Source organism: Eubalaena glacialis, chromosome 18, assembly GCF_028564815.1.
Source record: "Eubalaena glacialis isolate mEubGla1 chromosome 18, mEubGla1.1.hap2.+ XY, whole genome shotgun sequence".
Taxonomy (NCBI): domain Eukaryota; kingdom Metazoa; phylum Chordata; class Mammalia; order Artiodactyla; family Balaenidae; genus Eubalaena; species Eubalaena glacialis.
Window position 1 is genome coordinate 34,358,492 of NC_083733.1, and position 22,681 is coordinate 34,381,172.

General features: G+C 39.6%; 1 protein-coding gene across 4 annotated transcripts in view; it reads right to left on the bottom strand.

Annotated features, from left to right (window-relative positions):
* Positions 1-5,570: 5,570 nt before the first annotated feature.
* Positions 5,571-22,681, bottom strand: part of LOC133079188 (nuclear envelope phosphatase-regulatory subunit 1) — a 63,616-nt gene continuing 46,505 nt past the window's right edge. For all 4 annotated transcript variants that reach the window (XM_061174578.1, XM_061174577.1, XM_061174579.1 and 1 more), the window contains 4 exons: positions 17,481-17,569; positions 12,747-12,890; positions 9,485-9,661; positions 5,571-6,332 (listed from right to left, as the gene is read on the bottom strand). In XM_061174578.1, the coding sequence (XP_061030561.1) occupies positions 6,210-6,332; positions 9,485-9,661; positions 12,747-12,890; positions 17,481-17,569 (533 nt within the window). In that variant the 3' untranslated portion in view covers positions 5,571-6,209. The remainder of the gene's footprint in view (positions 6,333-9,484; positions 9,662-12,746; positions 12,891-17,480; positions 17,570-22,681) is intronic.

Consider the following 22,681-nt stretch of genomic DNA (forward strand, 5'->3'; position numbering starts at 1 on the left):
TTTAAAAAAGAAATAAATCTAAGCAGTAACAAGACAGAGACGATGACAGATTTTATTTTGAAGGGGACAGAATATATGGACTAACCATATACTATAAATCCATATTTTATAAAAATAAAATGGCAAGGAAAGGAAGGAAGTGTTCTGCTCCTAAAAGCGGATGTTTTAAACTAGTATAATACAAGTTTACCGTTGCTGAAAACAAAGTGTTTTTGGATATGGAGAAGAGAGTGTTAAAATTGCTCATGTCCTATATATCAGTTAAATTAGGCATACCTTACAATTCACAGATAACGGCGTTTTTTACAAATTTGCTTGCTCTGTGTTTGTGTCACATTTTGGTAATTCTCACAATATTTCAAAATTTTCATTATTGTTATTGTTATATTTGTTACAGTGATATGTGATCAAAGATCTTTGATGTTTACTATTGTAATTGTTTTTGGGGCACCACAAACTGCACCTAGATAAGGTGATGAACTTAATAAATTGTGTGTGTGTTCTGACTGCTCTACCAACGGGCTGTTCCGTTACTCTCCCTTTACTGGGCCTCCCTATTCCCTGAGACAAAAAGATATTGAAATTAGGCCAATTAATAGCCCTAACTGGTCTGTAAGTGTTCAAGCGAAAGGAAGAGTCGCATGTCTCTCACTTTAAAGCAAAAGCTAGAAACGATTAAGCTCAGTGAGGAAGGCATGTGAAAGCCTAGATCAGCCAAAAGCTCGGCCTCTTGCACCAAATGGTTAGCCAAGTTGTGAATGCAAAGGAAAAGTGCTTGAAGGAAATTAAAAGTTCTACTCCAGTGAACAAAGGAATGATAAGAAAGTGAAACAGCCTTATAGCTGAAATGGTTTTAGTGGTCTGGATAGAAGATCAAACCACCCACAACATTTCCTTAAACCGAAACCTAATCCAGAGCAAGGCCCTGACTCTCTTTAATTCTATGAAGGCTGAGAGAGGTGAGAAGCTGCAGAAGAAAGTCTGAAGGTAGCATAGGTTGGTTCATGAGGTTTAAGGAAAGAAACCATCTCCATAACATAAAAGTGCAAGGTGAAGCAGCATGTGCTGACGTAGAATCTGCAGCAAGTTATCCAGAAGATCTACCTAAGATAGTTAATGAGGCGGCTACACTAAACAGCAGATTTTCATTGTAGATGAAACAGCCTTATACTGCAAGAAGATGCCGTCTAGGACTTATAGCTAGAGAGGTTATGTCAATGCCTGGCTTCAAAGCTTCAAAGGACAGGCTGACTCTCTTGTCAGGGGCTAATGCAGCTGGTGACTTTTTAAGTGGAACCCAATACTCCTTTACCGTTCCAAAAATCCTAGGACCCTTAAGAATTATGCTAAATATACTCTACCTGTGCTCTATAAATGAAACAGTAAAGTCTGGATGACAGCACATCTGTTTACAACGTGGTTTACTGAATAGCTTAAACTCACCGTTGAGACCTACTGCTCAGAAAAAAAAGATGCCTTTCAAAATATTAATGCTCATTGACAATGTACCTGGTCACCCAAGAGCTCTGATGGAGATGTACAATGAGATTAATGTTGTTTTCATGCCTGCTAACTCAGCATCCATTCTGCAGCCCATGGATAAAGGAGTGATTTCCACTTTCAAGTCTTATTTAAGAAATACATTTTGTAAGGCTATAGCTGCCATAGTCAGCAATTCCTCTGATGGACCTGGGCAAAATAAACTGAAAACCTTGTGGAAAGGACTCACCATTCTAGATGCCATTAAAAATATTCATGATTCATGGGAAGAGGTAAAAATATCAATATTAACAGGAGTTTGGAAGAAGTTGACCCCAACTCTAATGGATGACTTTGAGGAGTTCAGGATTTCAGTGAACGAAGTTACCGCCAATGTGGTGGAAACAGCATGAGAACTAGAATCAGAAGTGGAGTCCGAAGATGTGACTGAATTGCTGCAATCTCATTATAAAACTTTAATGGATGAGGAGTTACTTCTTATGGATGAGCAAAAACTTAGTTGATAAGGAAGCAGTAGGGTTTGAGAGGATTGACTCTAATTTTGAAAGAAGTGGATAAGATGCTATCAAAAGCTTTGCATGCTACAAAGAACTTGTTTGCGAAAGGAGGCGTCAAGAGATGCTTCATTGGTGACTTAAAAAATTGCCACAGCGCCCCCAGCCTTCAGCAACCACCACCCGGGTCAGTCAGCAGCATCAACATCCAGGCAACAGCCTCCACCAGCAGGCTCACTGAAGGCTCAGATGATGGGTAGCATTTTTTAACAATAAAGTATTTTAAAATTAAGGTATGTAGGACTTCCCTGGTGGCGCAGTGGCTAAGAATCCGCCTGCCAATGCAGGGGACATGGGTTCAATCTCTGGTCCAGGAAGATCCCACATGCCGAGGAGCAACTAAGCCCATGAGCCACAACTACTGAGCCTGCGCTCTAGAGCCTGCGAGCCACAACTACTGAGCCCACGTGCCATAACTACTGAAGCCCGCGTGCTCTAGGGCCCGCGTGCCGCACCAACTGAGCCCGCGTGCTGCAACTACTGAAGCCCGTGCGCCTAGAGCCTGTGCTCCGCAACAAGAGAAGCCACCGCAGTGAGAAGCCCACGCACCCCAACGGAGAGTAGCTCCCGCTCGCCACAACTAGAGAAAGCCCGCGCGCAGTAACGAAGACCCAACGCAGACAAAAAGGAAAAAAAAAAAGTATGTACATTATTATTTTTATTTTTTATTTTTTTAAAAAGTTTTAAATTATTTATTTATTTTTTGCTGCGTTGGGTCTTCGCTTCTGTGCGTGGGCTTTCTCTAGCTGCGGCAAGCGGGGGCCACTCTTCATCGCAGTGCGCGGGCCTCTCACTATCGTGGCCTCTCTTGTTGCGGAGCACAGGCTCCAGACGCGCAGGCTCAGTAGTTGTGGCCCACGGGCCTAGTTGCTCCGCGGCATGTGGGATCTTCCCAGACCAGGGCTCGAACCCGTGTCCCCTGCTTTGGCAGGCAGATTCTCAACCACTGCGCCACCAAGGAAGCCTCCCATTATTTTTTAAACATAATGCTATTGCACACTTATGCACTGGGAAATCAAAAAATTGGTGACTCACTTTATTACAATATTTGCTTTGACACGGTTGTCTGGACCCATATCGGCAATATCTCCGAGGTCTGCCTGTACAATCAAGTATTGGTCCATGCAATTTCAAAAAGGCAGGAAGCAAGCCTACAACAGAACTGGCTGAACAGGACCGCTGAAGAGATAAGAACTTTCCCTATCTTGATTACTCAAAGGTATTTCTTTGAAAGACTAGATAGATAAAGGCAAAAGATAAAACTACAGATAAAGAAATGTAATTAAATGACTAATATTTCAAAATCAATTCTATTTTAAAATGAGTTTCCATCTTAAAGGCAAAAAGAAAAAGAGAGAAGTAAAGCAGTGATTTTTATTTCCTTGGATAAACATGCCATGGCTGGTTGGACACTTAAAAATATTTTCTAGAACAAAGGCTCTCACATGAGCTTATACTTCAACTCTTAAAACAGTGTATATTCTTAATGGACTATTCTGGATAATTTGCAAATAACTATTTTAAAGCAGACTTTTTTTTCCTACATAAAAAACTAGTTTCTATTTTACTGTGCCATGAATAATATTCATATGCTTGCTGAGCTATTAGGTAAACAGCCGTAGAGTATATTTAATCTTTTCCTAACTTTATTGTTGTTCTGAGTAGCAAAATTAAATGGTAGCAGTGCAGACTCTTAATGCCTCAGAGCCTAAAAAATTGGGGGGATGGCACATTTCCAATGTAATAACTCACGTTCTACTGTTCCATAGGGTGACTCTGCATTCAACAACTGCAACAAGCTTGCTTAATAAGACAGAAAATCACTAACATTTATTTGTTCGACAAATATTTATCGAGAGTCTACTATGTACTAGGCCCTGTGCTAGATATTTTGCATAATGTTTATAGGTTGGAAAGTGTGGGAAAGATGACAAAATTGGAAATTTTATCCTCCTTGAAAATGAATATATGCTATAAACATTTGAAGCAGGGAGAACTCTGAAACTTTTCTTCATTGGAAGAATTTGTCTCTCAAAACCACAATGAGCTATCACTTCACACCTGCTACGATGGCTACTTTCAAAAAGACAAGAGATATGCGTTGGTGAGGATGTGGAGAAAAGGGAACCCTTGTGCAATATTGGTGGGAAAGTAAATTGGTGTAGCCACTATGAACACAGTAAGGAGATTCCTCAGAAAATTCAAAACAGAACCACCATATGATACAGCAATTCCACCTCTGGGTATAGATCTGAAGGAAATGAAATCACTGTCTCAGAAAGATATCTGCAGGACTTCCCTGGTGGCGCAGTGGTTAAGAATCCGCCTGCCGATGCAGGGGACACAGGTTCAAGCCCTGGTCGGGGAAGATCCCACATGCCGCGGAGCAACTAAGCCCGTGCGCCACAACTACTGAGCCTGCGATCTAGAGCCCCCATGCCACAACTACTGAAGCCCGTGCACCTACAGCCCGTGCTCCGCAACAAGAGAAGCCACCACAATGAGAAGCCTGCGCACCGCAACTAAGAGTAGCCCCCGCTCGCCGCAACTGGAGAAAGCCCCCAGGCATCAACGAAGACCCAACGCAGCCAAAAATAAATAAATAAATAAATAAATTTATTAAAAAAAAAAAGATATCTGCACCATTTGTTCATTGCAGCATCATTCACAGTAGCCAAGACATGGAAACAACCTAAACGCCCATCAGTGGATGTATGGATAAAGAAAATGTAGTGTATATACACAATGGGATAGTTAGTATTCAGCCATAAAAAAGAAGGAAATCCTGCCATTTGTGACAACGTGGGTAGACCTTGAGGACATTATGCTAAGTGAAATATATCAGAGAAAAACAAATACTGTATGATCTCACTTATATGTGGAATCTAAAAAAAAAAAAAAAAAAACACACACCCCAAAACCAAACAACTGAACTCATAGAGAGAATAGATTGTTAGTTGCCCAAAGTGGGTGGTGGGGGGCAAGCAAAATGGGTGAAGGTGGTCAAAAGGTACAGACTTCCAATTATAAGTGACTGGGCATGTCATGTACAGCACGGGGACTACAGTTAACAATACCGTATTGCACATTTGAAAGTTGCTGAGAGAGTCGATGCGAAAGGTTCTTATCACAAGGAAGGAAAATGTAACTATGTGAGGTGATGAACGTTAACTAAAGTTAAGTCCTATGCTGGGTATTGGGACTTTTAACAGGTCAACTGAGATCTACAGTGGGTAAATTTTCAAATCTCCAACAACTCCTCTGATCAGGCAAATGGACAGACAACAGACCTGGTCCAGGGGCCCCACTCCGACAATGATGTGCACTGAAACTCCCTCCCTTTGCTCCACCTGCCACCGTACTACTTCAAGGACATTGATAGTAATACTGGAGATTCTTGCTATAAAGTCTTGTTTTTAATAGCACACATATATTCAAAGCAAGATCCATTAGCAAGCAAACACGCAGTAATAGGATTATCTGATATTTTAAAAAAGATTTTCCAAGACACAAAGCTTTCAATTAAAAAGTTATTTATTAAAAAACATATTCTTCCAATCCTGATTCCACATCAAATTAAATAAGGAGTGATGTTCCAAAGCAGTATCCGATCAGATCCTTTTGTACAGAGGACGACGATGACCTCATGAGCTCATTAGCTAGTAGTATAGTCTGCTCAATAGTGGTATATGACTCCAACTCACTCTCCTCTTCACAAAAGGTAAGCATAATTGATATACTTCATACTAAAAAAAATTTATAAAGCTTGTCTTCATATTTCAGTTAAAGATTCAGCTAATATAAAACGATAATGGCTTAAAAGAGCATCCAAGCAATGCTTTGGATTTTCCTTTTTTGCAAAATTCAAGGAAAACATGATTGTTTGGAAGTGTCTTCACTGCTCATGAAGAAGCACCTGAGATTTCCTTGTGTTTCCACTCTTCGTGTTTCCAGTGATTAAAACATGCTGGAAACATTTCTGAGAGCACTAGAAATGCCACACAGATCCCAGAGCTTTAAAGAGGTTCTGGAGTTTTTATGAACTTCAATTTAGTGTACACGCATTAAAAAATGACTTTCAGGAACACACACACTGAAAGGAAACCCTCTAGTATTCTTCAGCTTTGAACGCTTTGAGGCGAGGACTGGTCTCTTTCAAGTAGTCAGTCTTTTCTCAACAGTTTCTTGATAAGCGACAAACCTTCTCAAGTTCATCTTCACGTTGTCGAGAACACACAGCTGATCTGGACTGTATTTAGCTCTCCCTTCTTTCCGTATCTGCCAAAAAAATATCATATGTGATTTGGTATATATCACTAATTCCTTTAAATAAGAAAGCATTTAATTTGCGGTGTATTTATTTTTAGAACAAACAGCAGTCAGATTTTGGTGAAACATTTTCACTTCCAAGGCGATGGAACACAGTACATTAGCCATAATAAACATAAATTAAGATTGTGCACCTTTTAAATGATAGTTACAAGAACAACTGAATTGCAGACTTTATAAGAATGAGTTGTATGGTATGTGAACTATACCTCACCTCTAATCCAGAGCCATGGTTCTCAAATTTTAGCATCTGGAAGGCTTGTTAAAAACAGACTCGTGGGCCTATCCACACGGTTTCTGATTTTCAGTAGGTCTGGAGCTGGGCCTGAGAATTTGCATTTGTAACAAGTTACCAGGTGATGCTGGCGCTGCGGATACAGGGTACTTTTGAGGATAGCTGCTCTAAAGAAGTTTTTTTGGTAAAATGCATTGTATTGTGTTTAGATGCAATTTAGGGCTAAATATATACCAAACAGCCTTTAATGCAACTGTGGCTTCATTCACAAAGGAGCTTCATATAAAAAACTACATGCTGCCATTCTGGCTAAAAGAGAAATTTCATCAGGGCTTTATAGCTTTGAGAAAAGAAAAAAAAATAAATATCACCATCACTGCAATGCATATTAAGTAGGAAAATCAATCAGAACAATGGACATTCCAGAGGTTAGGGGTTACTTTCCTAGTTCACAGTTTACATCACTGCTCTCTAAGCATTTGCTTCTACAGAGTTTGATGACTCAACTGCATCTGCTTTCCTTGCAGCTGCAGGGAAACGGGATACTTTCTCCTTACCATGCAGACTGCTTTTTCAGAAGTTTAAAGGGCCTGTGATCTTTAAGAACAATGTGGACACCCTCCATGTACTGGTATGGAAATGTCTCTAGGAGACAGTGTTAAGTAAAAGCACATAAAGTGCAGGAATGTGAATATATTATACTACCTTTTGGATAATAAAGGAGGAAAATACTAAGGTGCATTTGTCTTTGCTTAGAGAAACACCATTCAATTTGGTTACTCATGAGACGGGGAACAGGTGGGACTAAAACTTCTCACTGCTTAAAAAATAAACACTAGGGGCTTCCCTGGTGGTGCAGTGGTTAAGAATCCACCTGCCAATGCAGGGGACACGGGTTCGAGCCCTGGTCTGGGAAGATCCCACATACCGCGGAGCAACTAAGCCCGTGCGCCACAACTACTGAGCCTGCACTCTAGAGTCCGTGAGCCACAACTACTGAGCCCATGTGCCACAACTACTGGAGCCCGCACGCCTAGAGCCCGTGCTCCGCAACAAGAGAAGCCACCTCAATGAGAAGCCTGCGCACTGCAACGAAGAGTAGCCCCTGCTCGCCGCAACTAGAGAAAGCCCGCGCACAGCAACGAAGACCCAATACAGCCAAAAATAAATAAATTTTAAAAATAAATAAATAAATAAACACTAGGCCGTGGGGATCGGGGTGGGTAAAATGGGTGAAAGTGGTCAAAAGGTACACACTTCAGTTCCAGCTGACCCCTGAACAATGCAGTGGTTAGGGCGTCAACTCCCCACCCCTCAGTCAAAAACCTGGGTATAAGTTTACTGTTGGCCACGGATTCAACCAACTGCGGATCATGTAGTACTGCAGTATTTACCACTGAAGAAAATCTGTGTATTTAAGTGGATCTGCCCCGTGTTATTCAAGGATCAACTGTATAAGAGAAATAAGTCCTGGGGATGTAATGTATAGCAAGGTGATGACAGTTAACAACACTGTACTATATATCTGAAAGTTACTAAGAAAGTAGGTCTTAGAAGTTTTCATTACAAGAAAAAAAATTTGTAACTATGTGTGGTGATGAATGTTAACTAAACTTATTGTGGTAATCATTTTGCAATATACACACATATCAAATCATTATGTTGTATACCTAAAACTAACACTATATGTCAATTATATCTCAAAACAAAACAAAACCAAACCCAGACAGACAAACAAACAAAACTACAGGCTTAAACAAAGCATAATTAAGAGTAAACTGATCAACTTTTCCCCCTCAAGACTAAAGTCACCTACTGGTGAAGTTTAACTCAGTAAGTGTCAGCCACTATCACTATGTTTTTAAATGTGGGATGCCAAAACATGAACATGTTAAAAACAAACCAATTATTAATGTTCCTAAATACTGATGTAACTATGACACAGAATGTGCATGGCATGTGCTGCTATTTTTTTCTTCTGCAAAAGAAAGCTATTTTTTATGCCTTAAAAAAATTCAAAAAGTTTAAATTTCTAAACATACAATCACATTCACCTAAAAACTTATCACAGAGTTCTGGCCACAGGAACTGAATCTGCCTTAGAAGCTTGTTAGAGAAAAGAAACACATATTGGAAAGCAACAAAAGTAAGCTACTTTTCCATTAAAGCCTCTATTCTCTTGACAAAGCTTTAAAAGCAAAAGTTTAATTTAAAATGTAAAAGCAGAAAATACAAATATTTTTATTTCTCAAAATGAAATAGAGATTTAGATAAGAGGAGAATTGATAAACTTAAATTTGTGGACATGGGATCAAACGCTGTTTTTAAAATTTCTGGTTGCCTTCCCCCAACCACTAAAACAGTTTTTGAACATTATTTTTTTGACTCAAAGTTAGCATTGATGCTTCTGATGAATCAATCAATCAATCAATCGACCAATAAAAGGGCAAATGAAGGTAGCTACGTTCTCCATTACAGGCCAGCTTGGAGTTTGTTTGCCTTTTTTTCAGAGCACCAAAGGGAAATATTCGTAACAATGAAATCAGCCTATAATGCATTACATGATATAAAATAAATTTAACATGTCTATGAAAGTGCTTTGCAGGCCAGACTGTAGTGCTTACACATAAGCATTGTTAACATTTCTAAACCGCTGCAGAAAGAGGAACGTGTCGACACCATTTTGTCTCACGTCACAGTGATTCAACAGAAAGGGAGACTGAGCCCTGACTCAGCCAACAAGCGTTTACACAGAACTGGGGATGAAGTGCTATCTGAATCACTGAGATTGCACGGAGGGAACCACACACACCCTCCTCCCATAGAATGCTGAGACTTCAGCATTTCTGAATAAAATGCTACATACCTTCATTTTGAAGACTGGCTGGAATTCTTTCAGAGCAGATAACAATTTAATTTGAACTGAGGCCCTTTCAGCTTCTTTACCATCTGCAAAAACATCAAAGAGGGCATCCAAAGCCTCTCCTGCTACTACAAGGGAGGGATCTTTGGTGGCAACCTCAAGCAGAAAGCACCCGATGGTCTGGAGACAACAAAACACAGTTATCCAATACCCTAAGTCAGCTTTCGAAATAAGTACTAACTCTAAATATGACAACAATTCACGCATAAAATTTTACATAAAAATGCTAGGGAGGGACTTTCCTGGCGGTCCAGTGGTTAAGACTCTGTACTTCCACTGCAGGGGGCGTGGGTTCGATCCCTGGTTGAGGAACTAAGATCCCACAAGCCATGAGGTGTGGCCAAAAAATAAATAAATAAATGCTAGGGAAAAATTAAAACTTTAAAAAGATCAAAGGCAACATATATTTATAAAAATACCAAGTATAACATAAGCAAGATAAATTTAAAATCTTAGAGTTTATATTCCTAAATAAAATGAATTAAGATCCATAAATGATATATGAAAGACAGATATTGGAAGTTATTAAAATTTCCCTTCTATCACCATCAAAAAGGCTTTTCCCATGGTGTCAAAATGCATATAAATATTATCTGTAACAAAAACCCCGCTTTTTAAATTACATGAAAAACACTCTAAGACAATTAAAAAATAAAGAGCACATAATCTCATTTTGCTTCACTGTGATGATTTTTAACATCTATCCATTTTTTTCACGATTAGCTAGCTAATGAACAGACCATTCCCAACCTGCAAAGAATTGTTTAAGAGTAAAGTTATTTTATTTTGGCTGTTCTGCTTCACACTTTATGTCTTAAGGGCGATGTGCACATCTGGTATTACGGGTGGGAGAGTGGAAATGCTGAGTCCAGGGCTTCCCTGGTGGCACAGTGGTTAAGAATCTGCCTGCCAATGCAGAGGACACGGGTTCGAGCCCTGGTCCGGGAAGATCCCACATGCCGCAGAGCAACTAAGCCCGTGCGCCACAGCTACTGAGCTACTGAGCCTGCGCTCTAGAGCCCACAAGCCACAACTACTGAAGCCCGCGCGCCTAGAGCCTGTGCTCCGCAACGAGAAGCCACCACAATGAGAAGCCTCTGCACTGCAACAAAGAGTAGTCCCCGCTCACCGCAACCAGAGAAAAGCCCGCGCACAGCAACGAAGACCCAACGCAGCCAAAAATAAAATAAATAAAATAAAACAAAATAAATTTAAGAAATGCTGAGTCCAAACTCCAGCTCTACCATAAATAACGGGGTGACTCTGGGACAGTCCATTACCCACTCTGGGCCTCAATTTTCTCACCTGAATATAAGTGGTCTAGATAACCTCTAGGATAGTATTTAAATTTAATATCTTATCATATAACATGAAATATACAGCATCACCTATGAAGTAGTTTTACTGAAAAGATTACTCTGAATCTAACCCAGCTTTTAGATCTAACTTCCATCTTGCAGGAGATTCAGAGGACAAAGGAACAAACTTAACACCACAAGGAAGCAATCAGACAAATCCAGAAGGCTGAACATTATGAGCCAACCAACCCAGGAGCTGAGGGAAAAACAGGTGTTGGGACATGGTGCTAGAAGGCGCACAGCTCTAGATGAAGAGAGGCTTAGAAGACCCCAAAACAAGCACAACATGTAGACTTTACCTTAGATCCTGGTTTAAACAAACCATCCACAAATAGATATTTTTGGAACAACTGGAAAGTTCTGAATATGGACCAGGTATTAGACATATTAAGAAATAACTGCTAATTGTGTACAGCATAATGGTGGTTATATAAGAGAGTGCCCCTCTTTTTAAGACATGCGTACTGAACCCACAGGGGCAAAATACCAGGATGTCTTTACTTTAACACACTCAGCAGAGGAACTACTTGAAGTATATATGATAGAAAACTAGTAATTCTTAAATACGCTTGATGGCGATACAAAAATTTACTGTACTTTCTACTTTTCTTCATGCTTGAAAATGTGACTAAATAAAAATATTTTAGAAATCTTATGTTATGCCTGAGAAAAACTCGCTGTTCCCCTAAAGTGGACCTTGGACCTTACAGTCTGAAGGGGTGGGAAGTGACTATACCTACACATGCTCATTGGTATATGTGTACACGTACAGAGCCACACAGCCATGCTCTCTCACTCGGTGTCTATATATCAAAATCCCTGGAATGACACAGAAGAGATGGGTTACAGTGGCTGCCTCTCTACAGTGGAACTGGGGAACCGGGTGTTTAGGAGTGGAGATGTGTCTTTGCACTATAGATTCTTTTCTACTTTCCTAAATGTTTTGCTATGTGCATGTATCACCTTTTCAAAATAAGCTTCTAAAAAAAAACCAGTCACATTGTTAAGCTCTTAGCAAGAAATACTTTATAATAATCAGTTTATAATCCATTATCAGCAATCTACACTTCAGCAATTATGATTAGCACAACAAAGGATAATTTTACTATTACTGTTCTTTTAGTTACTAGGCTGTATCTCTGGCAGTGCAGTTCCTAAGCAACTTGTTGAGATAAAGTGCTGGAAGCAAACATGCTGAGTGAGTTCCTAGCGTGCTGGCACTACCAGAGTTGCTGCTTAAAATTTATGAGAGGTCTTAGGACGAACTGGGTGGCTTTGTGCAGAATGCACTACAGCCTGGTGTGCTGAGGAAACTGTCTGGACTGTTCCTTCATCAGTAGGAGAATACAACATGTACACATTTAATGCAACAGCAAAGGCAGAGGCATCTTTAACAACTTTGAACCTTGGCCTTCCACTGAAGACAAATTTATTTTTGATAAAGCATCTCCGGAGTAAAGTTAAATGGCAAAATGTGACAACTCTTCAAGTACCTATCTGATTCACGGAGTTAGATTAAGCCAAAGGATATATTTTAATAATATACCTTAGTAAGCAACTTTTCTTTTTCTTGCAATTTTTTTTTTTTTTTTTTTAGTTTTATTTTTTGGCTGTGCTGCACGGTAGGCGGGATTTTAGTTCCCTGACCAGGGAGCAAACCCATACCCTCTGCACTGGAAGCTTGAAGTCTTAACCACTGGACCGCCAGAGAAGTCCCCAGTAAGCAACTTCTTGATATGATTTCCTCTCATGAAGTCCGTAGAAGTTTTTAAAATACCACACCAATAGTCACTCTTCTCCCATTTCTAATGATTTAATGATTTAGGTTGGAAGCATATTGTTTTTACCTTAAGAGTGTCAAGTGTGCCATCTTCTTTGGCTAGGACGCTGCCAGTGATTCCTAAAATACTAACCACATTTACCCTCACCCCAACATTACTACTATGGATGCCTGCTCTGCATAGTGTCATCAGCTGGTCGGGAGTCATGCACTGTTGAAAGAGAAGGAGAGAGTATTTAGCATGTTAAACTCAGCCAATTCCAACAGCATGTGCAACGGGATTGGCAGGAGTCTCTTCTACAAGAGGCACGATGCTACAAGTGACACAAACTCTCGGTGGAGAAGTTATTACATATTCTAATCACTCATTAATAACGTTGGTGACTCTGAACTAGGACGAGGCCTGCTCATGTCACTGTCACCACTTACTCTATCACACGGCTGTAAGCCTGTAAAAGAACCTTCAGTTCCTATTTGTCTCATTTGAAGACTTTCATTCAGAGGTACACAGACCAAAGAGATTCTAATTTCTTTTCAATGTTGATCATAAAAAATGTTTTAAAAATGTAAATAGGATCATGCAGCTTTAATAAAAATGGGCTGAAATCTATACAAGGTAAGAACTGACTCTGAGATTTGTGTGTTATGATAAATTATTAAAGATTGTAAAACCCATTAAATTATATAGTGCTTCCACCAAGTAGTGATAATTTTCACTTTTAGCTGATTTGAACACATACGTGGACACAGGTATCACAAGAGAGTGCGAATGTCACTTTCCCTTTCACAGAAACTGAGGGTCAGAACTTATGTTCTTTTTTTTTTTTTAGAAGTTATGTTCTTGAAAAAAATTCTCAAATATACAAAGAGAAAAAATTTAAAGAGTATATATTAGAGGCCAACATCATGTACTATATTTAACAGTAAAACACCAGAGACTTCCCATTAAACTCTGGAACAGGGCCAAGTCTGGGTTAGCACTGCTCTAGAGGTGTGGCCATGCAATGACTAAGGACGGAAGGAAGACAGGTCACCAGAGGAAAGGAGGCCCAAGAACTGCGAAGCCAGGTTCCTGGGAAGAGCATCCATGTGGATTCTGAAATCACCTAGAATCATGACGGGACCAGTGAAAAGTAACAGAGCCCAACAGCAGGGATCTTCAAGGAACGAGGGGCGCCCTTGGGGATGGTGGGTGACTGTAACCAAGAGAGGTGGGTGGTGTGGTCTAGTGACATGGTACTCTAAACTGGAGGATTTTAGAAAGGAAGGAGTGAGGACGGTTTAGAACCGTGGTTCTCAAACTTCAGAGTGCATGACAATCACCTAGAGAACTTGTTAAAACACAGACAACTCTGGGCCCCTGCCCAGTTTCTGCTTCAGTAGACTGGGGGCAAAGCCCTAGGATTTGCCTTTATATACGAAGAGGAAAAAGACCACGGACCCGATAGCAAAACTGGCAAAAGATGCGAAAAGTTACAGAAAAAGAAATGCAAAGGCCCTTAAAACACATGAAAAGATGTCCAACTTCCTCACAGTAAGAGAAATGCAAATTAAAATTGAGATATAATTTCTCACCCATCAGACCACTTAAAATCCAACATTTTGACAACATATTCTTCTGGTGAGGCTCTGGCAAAACAGGCACTCTCAAATGCTGCTGGTGGAGATTGGAAACGACTCAGACTCTAAGGAGGGGACTACAGCAATACCTAGAGCAAAGCTACCAATCCATCTGTTCTCTGAGCCGGCAAGCCCAATTCTAGGAATCGATCCCAAAGACACAATGGCAAAAACACAACAGAACTTCTGTAAAAAGGCTATTCATTGCAGTTCTATTTGTAATAGCAAAAGATTGGAAACAACTAAAATATCCATCGATGCAGACGTGTTGAATATGGAATATGTACACAATGGAGTGATATGAAGCTGTAAAAAACAAATGAGAAACATGTCTATGATGATTAGTAAGGGAGAAGAGCAAACTACAGAAGCGCTACTTTTAAGAAAAGGAGTGAAATACAAATACATACGTATTTTGCTTATGTTTTCCAAAAAAGAACAATAGAATGATAAATTAAAAAATCAAAAAGGATGATTACCAATGGCACAAAGGAAAGAACAGGGGCAAAGGGATAGATGCTAGACCTCTCTAAATATATACATATATATATTCTTTTTGGGGATAAAATATACATAAAACTTACCATTTCAACCATTTTTAAAAGTACAGTTCAGTGGCAGTAAGTACAGTACATTCACACTGTTGTGCAACCAACCAGCACCACCATCCATCCCCAGAACTTCGTCATCATTCTATACTGCAACCCTGTACCCATTAAACAATGTCTCCCCACACACCTCACCCTTACCTCAACCCCTGGTAACCACTGTTCTACTTTCTGTCCCACAAATGTAACTACTCTAGGTCCCTCGTAAGAGGATTCATACAATACTTGTCCTTTTGTGTCTTTCATTTAGCATAATGTCTTCAAGGTTCATCCATGCAGTAGCATGTATCAGAATTTCATTCTTCTTTAAAGCTGAATACTATTCCATAGTATGTATATACCATCTTTTTCTCTGAATATATCTTGTTTCAGTTTTAACTCTGAAACTGTGTAAATATTTTATATAATTAAAAAATAAAAATTAAAGCAAACAAAAAATGCTTTAAAAAAAGCTGAAACAACTGAAGCTAACTTCATAACAAGCCACAAAGAGAACTTTTCAAGCAACTTTAAAACACAGTAATTTGTATAGTCCTAGAGGGATTTTTTTTCCCTAAGGACATGAAGAATCACAAAGAAATCTTAAACTGCATTCAGTAATGTTATTGTTAGTAATAATACCATTATTTTGAAATTATTAACTATATTCTGTAGGGCAAAGTAAATAATAATGAGTTTTTAATGATGGTTTAAAAAACTGGTCATTTTTAGAGACTGCTAGGACACCAACTCATTATTCTAGAAAAAAGGGTGGGGTGGGGGGAGGGAGAATCACACCCTATCTTTTCTGGTATGAAATTTATTTCAAAGTTACCAACTAATTGATGAAATAGGAAGTTTTTATTTATAGAAGAATCACAGTTAATAAATGCTTTAAAAGGAATGACAAAATTAGGATATCTCCATTTTGCAAACCCTAATGGAATAGTGGATCTATACAACAAAAATCACTGGTTGCTACAAGTGAATCCATTGATTAATCTTAACATCACTATTTTACAACAATATGTGATTTGTGATATAAAAGTAGAATATACATACAGCACTATGAATTATTTTTGCCTAAAAAATCGGATCCTGAATCTAATTAAGGGTCTAGACCTAGCTCCCAATTTATAGGAAATATGGGAGACAGAGGGACCTGTTAAACAATAACATTGTTTAAGCAGCCAAATCTGAGAATGGGGAAAATTCTTTAGGACAGATGACAGCATCTTCTTCTTCTTCTTTTTTTTAATATTATGGCGTTTTCAGTGTTTTCTGTTTTTTTTTTAAATTTATTTACTTTATTTATTTTTTATTTTTGGCTGCATTGGGTCTTTATTTTTGGCTGTGCGCGGGCTTTTCTCTGGTTGCGGCGAGCAGGGGCTACTCTTCGTTGCCGTGCGCGGGTTTCTCATTGCGGTGGCTTCTCTTGTTGCAGAGCACAGGCTCTGGGCATGCGGGCTCAATAGTTGTGGCTCATGAGCTCAGCAGTTGTGGTGCGCGGGCTTAGTTGCTCCGCAGCATGTGGGATCTTCCTGGACCAGGGCTCGAACCCGTGTCCCCTGCATTGGCAGGCGGATTCTCAACCACTGCGCCACCAGGGAAGCCCGATAGCTTCTTCAATGAATAAATAGTATGGGGAAAGGGGGGCAGGCAGGGGAAATGTTATAAATTCAGAGATTTAAGAATCTGTCAGTATACTAAAAACTACTGAATTGTATACTTTAAATGGGTGAACTGTATGGTATGTGAATTAAATCTCACTAAACCCGTTAAAATATATATTTAAGAGACCAAAATATCAACTAAGAACAATACATGGATCCTACTTAGATGCTGATTTGAACAAACCAATTGAAAAAAAAGAGAGACATTTTAAAAGCAATCAGGGAAAACTGAACTCAGACTGCATATCAAATGATAATTTTAAAACATCTGTTGATTTGGGGGTTTGGGATAATGGTATTGCGGTTAAGTTTTTTAAAAGTTCATTTTCTGTCACAGACACATAATGAAGCACACAATAAAACATTCATGGGTGAAATAATATGATTTGCTTTAACTATTACAAGAAGCTAAAACAAAAATGTAGGGAAAGTGAAAGAAACAAGAATGACAAGATGTTGGCAACTTGTTGACACTTGGTGATAATGCTTTCAGGTAACAATACTATTATCTCTGCTTTTAGAAATGTTTGAAAATTTCCTTCATGAAAAGTAAAAAAATAAAAGTGATAAAGGCACCTATCACAGAGGTGCAGATAGATCACTGTGGAGGATCTGGAGTACATGCTTGAAAATTTCTGTAATAAAATGTTTAAAAAAAGACAAATGGTTTCCAGAGAAAATACTTACAACACAAATGCCAAACACATTATATCAACTAAAAAACTATGTATGTTTTGATGGGGGTGGTGGGGAGAAGGAAAATATTTTACTTTTATACTTTCAGTACTTTTGTTTTCACTTTACAAGGATCATGCATTACTCTTTCAATAGAAATAAACACTTAAAAATAGTTAAGCAATAAATTTTGCCTCCGTAATATAGAATCTTTGCTAGTTTCACATAAAAATTTTAAAACCTTACCTGAGGAATGTTCTTGGAGGCCATTGTTTGCAAAAGGGCCCTCAAGGCACTACTTATGGCCTCTAAAAAGTCAACATGCTTAGCAAAATCTAAAACACAAAAGTGAAATATAAATTTGTTTTTGTCTTTCTCTAAGAAGAGTTATTTTATAGAAAAAGAGTCAAAACAAAGCATGTTAAATGTTAATATATGCTACAATAATAAAAACATTTGATATTGAAGCCCAAACTTCCAGTTCACAGCTCCCTGTGAACTGTATATTTGAGTTTGAAAGATGACCACAACTGAAATAATCAGGACAGTCCTGACAGTCCTTGACTTGTAGATGCTGGATTTCCATTTAACTCACACTTTAGCACATGATAAGCCTGAGCTAACCTTTGTAGACTGAACTCAGCTTTTCATAGATTGCTATCACGGTGCTGGGCAGACATAGGGTAGAGTCATCTCCCAAGTCAGAGTGCCTCCTCACCAACCCAAGCCCACTGCCCAGCCAAGAAGTGTTGCTTGTGCAGGGCCAGGCCACTATGCCTCTGGTTTTCAGTGGCTCCTATGGTTTTTACTGACCCAACTTCCCCTTCCCACTCTTGCTCATTTTTACTCTTTTCTTATTGTCCCTTCTTCCCACAAAGGATAAACAGAACAACAGCAATAAACAATTATGCTAACACAGCCATATAGAAGGGTGAGGACCGCCTAGGTGAGCTGGCTCCCTAACCCCTTTGGTGGGAAGGGAAAGCGATTGATGTGGTGTGATAGGTTATATTTTCCAAAAATAGCCACAACAGGGCTTCCTTGGTGGCGCAGTAGTTAAGAATCCGCCTGCCAATGCAGGGGACACGGGTTCGAGCCCTGGTCCAGGAAGATCCCACATGCCGTGGAGCAACTACGCTCATGCGCCACAACTACTGAGCCTGCACTCTAGAGCCTGAGAGCCACAACTGCTGAAGCCCGCGTGCCCTGAGCCCATGCTCCGCAACAAGAGAAGCCACCGCAATGAGAAGCCTGCGCACCGCAACGAAGAGTAGCCCCCACTCGCCGCAACTACAGAAAGCCCGCGTGCGGCAGCGAAGACCCAACACAGCCAAAGATAAAAAAACAAATAAATAAATAAATTTATATTTTTTTAAAAACCCAATAAATTGATTTAAAATTAAAAAAAATAGCCACAACAGTATTTCCAGTTCTGCATGATCTTGCAGAACCTTGCCACTTCCCATAAAGACTGTGGAGTCTACTTCCCCTCCCCTTGAACCTGGGTGGGACTCTGTGGCTTCTTCAACCAGGACAACATGTGAAAGTGACAGGCTAAGTGGTAAAAGGCATGACTTCCGCCTGACTCACATGCCTTTGCTCTCTCCTCTCTCTCAACTCTCGCCCTTGGAACCCAGCCACCATATTATGGAAGCCCAGGTCACACGAAGAGGTCAGAGGTGGGTGTTCTGGCTGACAGCCCCAAACCAACTACCAGACATGTGAGTGAATAGGCCTCAGATGATTCTGGCTCCCAGTCTTCCAGCAGAGGCCCTAGGCTAGGGTTTCTCAACTTCAGCACTATGGACATTTTGGACCAGATAATTCTTTGTGGTGCATGTGGAGTCCCCCGTGCACTAGGATATTTAACAACATCTCTGGCCTCTACCCTCTAGATAACAGCAGCAACCCCCAAATGATAACAACAAAAAATGTCTCCAGACATTGACAAAAGTCCTCGGGGGCAAAAACTGCTGCCAGTTGAGAAACACTGGCCTGGACATCATGGGGTAGAGAAAACCATCTCCACTGGACCTTTTCTAAATCCCTGACCCATAGAAACCATGAGAAATAGCACATGATTACTGCTGTTTTAAGCCACCAAGTTTGGGGGTGATTTGTTATATAGCAGTAGACACTTTGTCTTTCTCCTCTGTGGTGTCCTTGGCCAAATAAAGATTCTGATGCCCCTTTTTGGGCTGCATGAGAGCAAGGCAGCTTCTGCAAAGACTGGAATCAAGGCTTGTTTTATCTTTCAGCTCTCTCATTTTCAGATATATGTTATGCACAGAGGTAGGGAATTCCTGTAAGTATCACAGAACAGATCCTAGGATACTTTAGGATCAGACAGACCAGGGACAGAATCCAGCCTTTGACATTATGTGACCTCTCATTTTGGTCTCAGCCCAAGTGTTAGCTCCTCAAAGGGGCCTTTCCATACTAACTAGTGCGACACCTCATACCATTCTGCTTTTATGTTTTTCCTTCCTAGCCAAAATGACCTTAAACCTTTATTTATATGAAAATGAAAGCTCCATGAGCATGGCGGCCTTGCCTATCTTGTTTATGCCTGTATACCTTGGACCTAGAACAGTGCAAGGCATAAAGTAAGTCAATAAATATATAGTTGTTAAAAGAAGGAACCCCCCTGAAAAAAGTTCCTAAACCTCTAAATCTCAGCGTCCTCATCAGGCAGGTGGAGTAATAAATGCCTAGCTCATAAAACCTAGTACCTAACAGGCCCTCAAAAATTGGTATAAAATTGTTACTATTAAACTTCCAAAAGTCACCATACTGGCTCTGAAAAGTAACTTATATTTGATTAAAGCTGTAAGTGTAGTCCTGGAAATCTGTCAGCTGCACATAAAACTATTAAACCATGTTATGAAGAACTAACTTGATACAAACTAGAACACATCTCAGAACCAATTTTTTTTCTATCCTCTATTCTTAGGAAAATAACAATTACCTTAGATTCAAAATCCTAATCTAAACTACACTACTGTTTTACATTACGTGAAATTCATATTTTCCCTAAATTTGGATGATTTTATTTAATTCACATTTCTGGTCATTTATCCAAATTAGGGAAGGAAGTTCAAACAACTCTGCCTTTCTGAGAAATTCTCAGTAAAAGGTCAAGACATGTGGTATTGTCAAAAGAAATTAAGTAAATGTCAAAAGAAGTTAAACAAAAGAGGTGATTCAAAATGTCTTTTCCCGTAACAACTTTGTACAGTATCTAAGAATTTGTAGCACACCTAAATGTAGGTAAACAGTCAACCCACAAGTAATCAAGCAGCAAATTATATTTAGGTGAATTCTGCAGACTGATTTTCAATGTTCTGGTATGGAATAAAAAACATATCCCAGAATGGGTGCTACTACCATTCTAACTGTAATGAAAAAGAGCTTTCTGCTTCCCAAAATCAAGGGTAGCAGGGAATCCTAAATGATTTTAGAACCCATGTAACGGAACAAATGACAAACTGACCCAATCTGCAAATAATACATTGCTAAAAATTTCTTATGTTTTGAAGATCAATATTTTAAATGAAGGAGACAAAGATGTTGGTGTTTTGAACACAAGGACCAGATTCTACTAAAAACTTGCTCATTTTATCTCTGATGTCAGCCACAAATCTATGTAGGTATGTATCACAAATTTTATAAGTATTCAGAACTGTATTTCAGCATCAAAACTAAAACAAGTTAAATACAATGCAGCTGTACGATCCTCATACATTTAACTTTCAAACATGGTAACACAAAAAAGAGAAATTTAGCCCCATTCTCCCCACCAAATTCTTCAATAACAGTTCACATTATCCATGTAGAGCTCATAGGGTTACACTATTGTATAAATCCCAAATATTTGGAAAGACTATACTAGAATAGTATAAATATAAGCAATTATCCTTTATCAAAAATTTCATTCTGAGAAAAAGGTTATGTCTACAAGAGCTAGGAAATTGGAATTTATTAAAAATCTAAGTGTTTAATTATACTTTCTCACAATTCAGAAACTTTCCATTATTTCTCTAAGGCTCAGCTTGTTATGGTTTTCCTGTGATCTTTCCAGGTAATCAACATGCATGTATGTACCAGTGACCAAGAATAGCCAGCTGAACTAGGAGAAACACACCTAAGTGTTTTCTGCATAGCAGAGGCACAGAATATGTGCACTTATTTCCAGTGAAATAAACTCTTCATGCTGGCAGGGGATGGGGCTTGTGGGACCTTGACTGGACTCTCATTGAGAAATGGCCCAGAGGAAAGAGATGGCAATTGTGAAACTAGGGCAGACAGGGTTCTCTCAGGTTAAGCAGGTCTTGGAAGCACTAAGAGGTCTGGGTAGGTCCTGCTCACCTGGGGGCCTAGCTGTGGACTCCCCTATCTGGCCCTGCCCACTGCAGGGAGCCCATGGGAACGGGTGGATGGGAGTGGCCATGAGCAACAGGAGTCTCCCCCAACCACCCCTCCACAGGACATCCTGCTGGGCTGACGGAAACCACCCCTCTTGCCCCGCATGCCATCCAGATCTCTTTAGGCTTACAAGGCTGGGAGAGAAATATAAAGCTATCGCCATCATTTGGCCAGCTCACAATGACCAGTCACCTCTGTACTCCAGAGCTGGTCCAGTACGGGCTTGGAACGGGAGTGGGGCTGACACTGCTCACATCCAGTTTGACATCCTGTCTTAGGTATGGCTGGGCATGTGGTTTTCACATGATGGCACCAGCTAAAGAATACACAGCCTGAGATCACTTGAAAACTCCGCCTATTAACTGACAAATATTGATAACTATATAATGAGTTTCTAAATATTTAATCTTTAAAAATTAATCTAGAACTTCTAAAACATGCACCATTAAATGCACAGCACCTCTTCATAGAGTGCAAGATAGATGTCTTAAAGAATCAGAGACCGACTCTTGAAGGAGTGCTTATACAGAAACTTGTATTTAGTCAAAAGCGACCATATTTTGATCTTCTAAGAGTTTCAGCTCTTGGACTTAGTACTGTGTCTGAGAAGGGGAAATGTTAAACAGTTCTGCACAGAAATAGAGCAGATTCATATCTCCCATATTAACCCTCACTCCAGACATACATGCCGGATGGAGTAGCGCGAAGAATTTTCCTTTACTATGTAAAATACCTCTATTCCCTTTCTCTGTTTTGTTTGAGCTCCTATAGTTTAATGTGGCGAAGTTAAATGAGATTCTACTACAGTGAACTATGACAATCTGTTAGAAGAGCATGCATTATACACTGTACAGCTAGGTCATTTAAAAAGAACAGTTAACAAATATTCTATGATATTGCTTATATGTGCAATCTAAAAAATGATACAAATGAACTGATTTACAAAACAGAAATAGAGTCACAGATGTAGAAAACAAACTTATGGTTACCAGGGGGAAGGGAGGGGATAAACTGGGAGATTG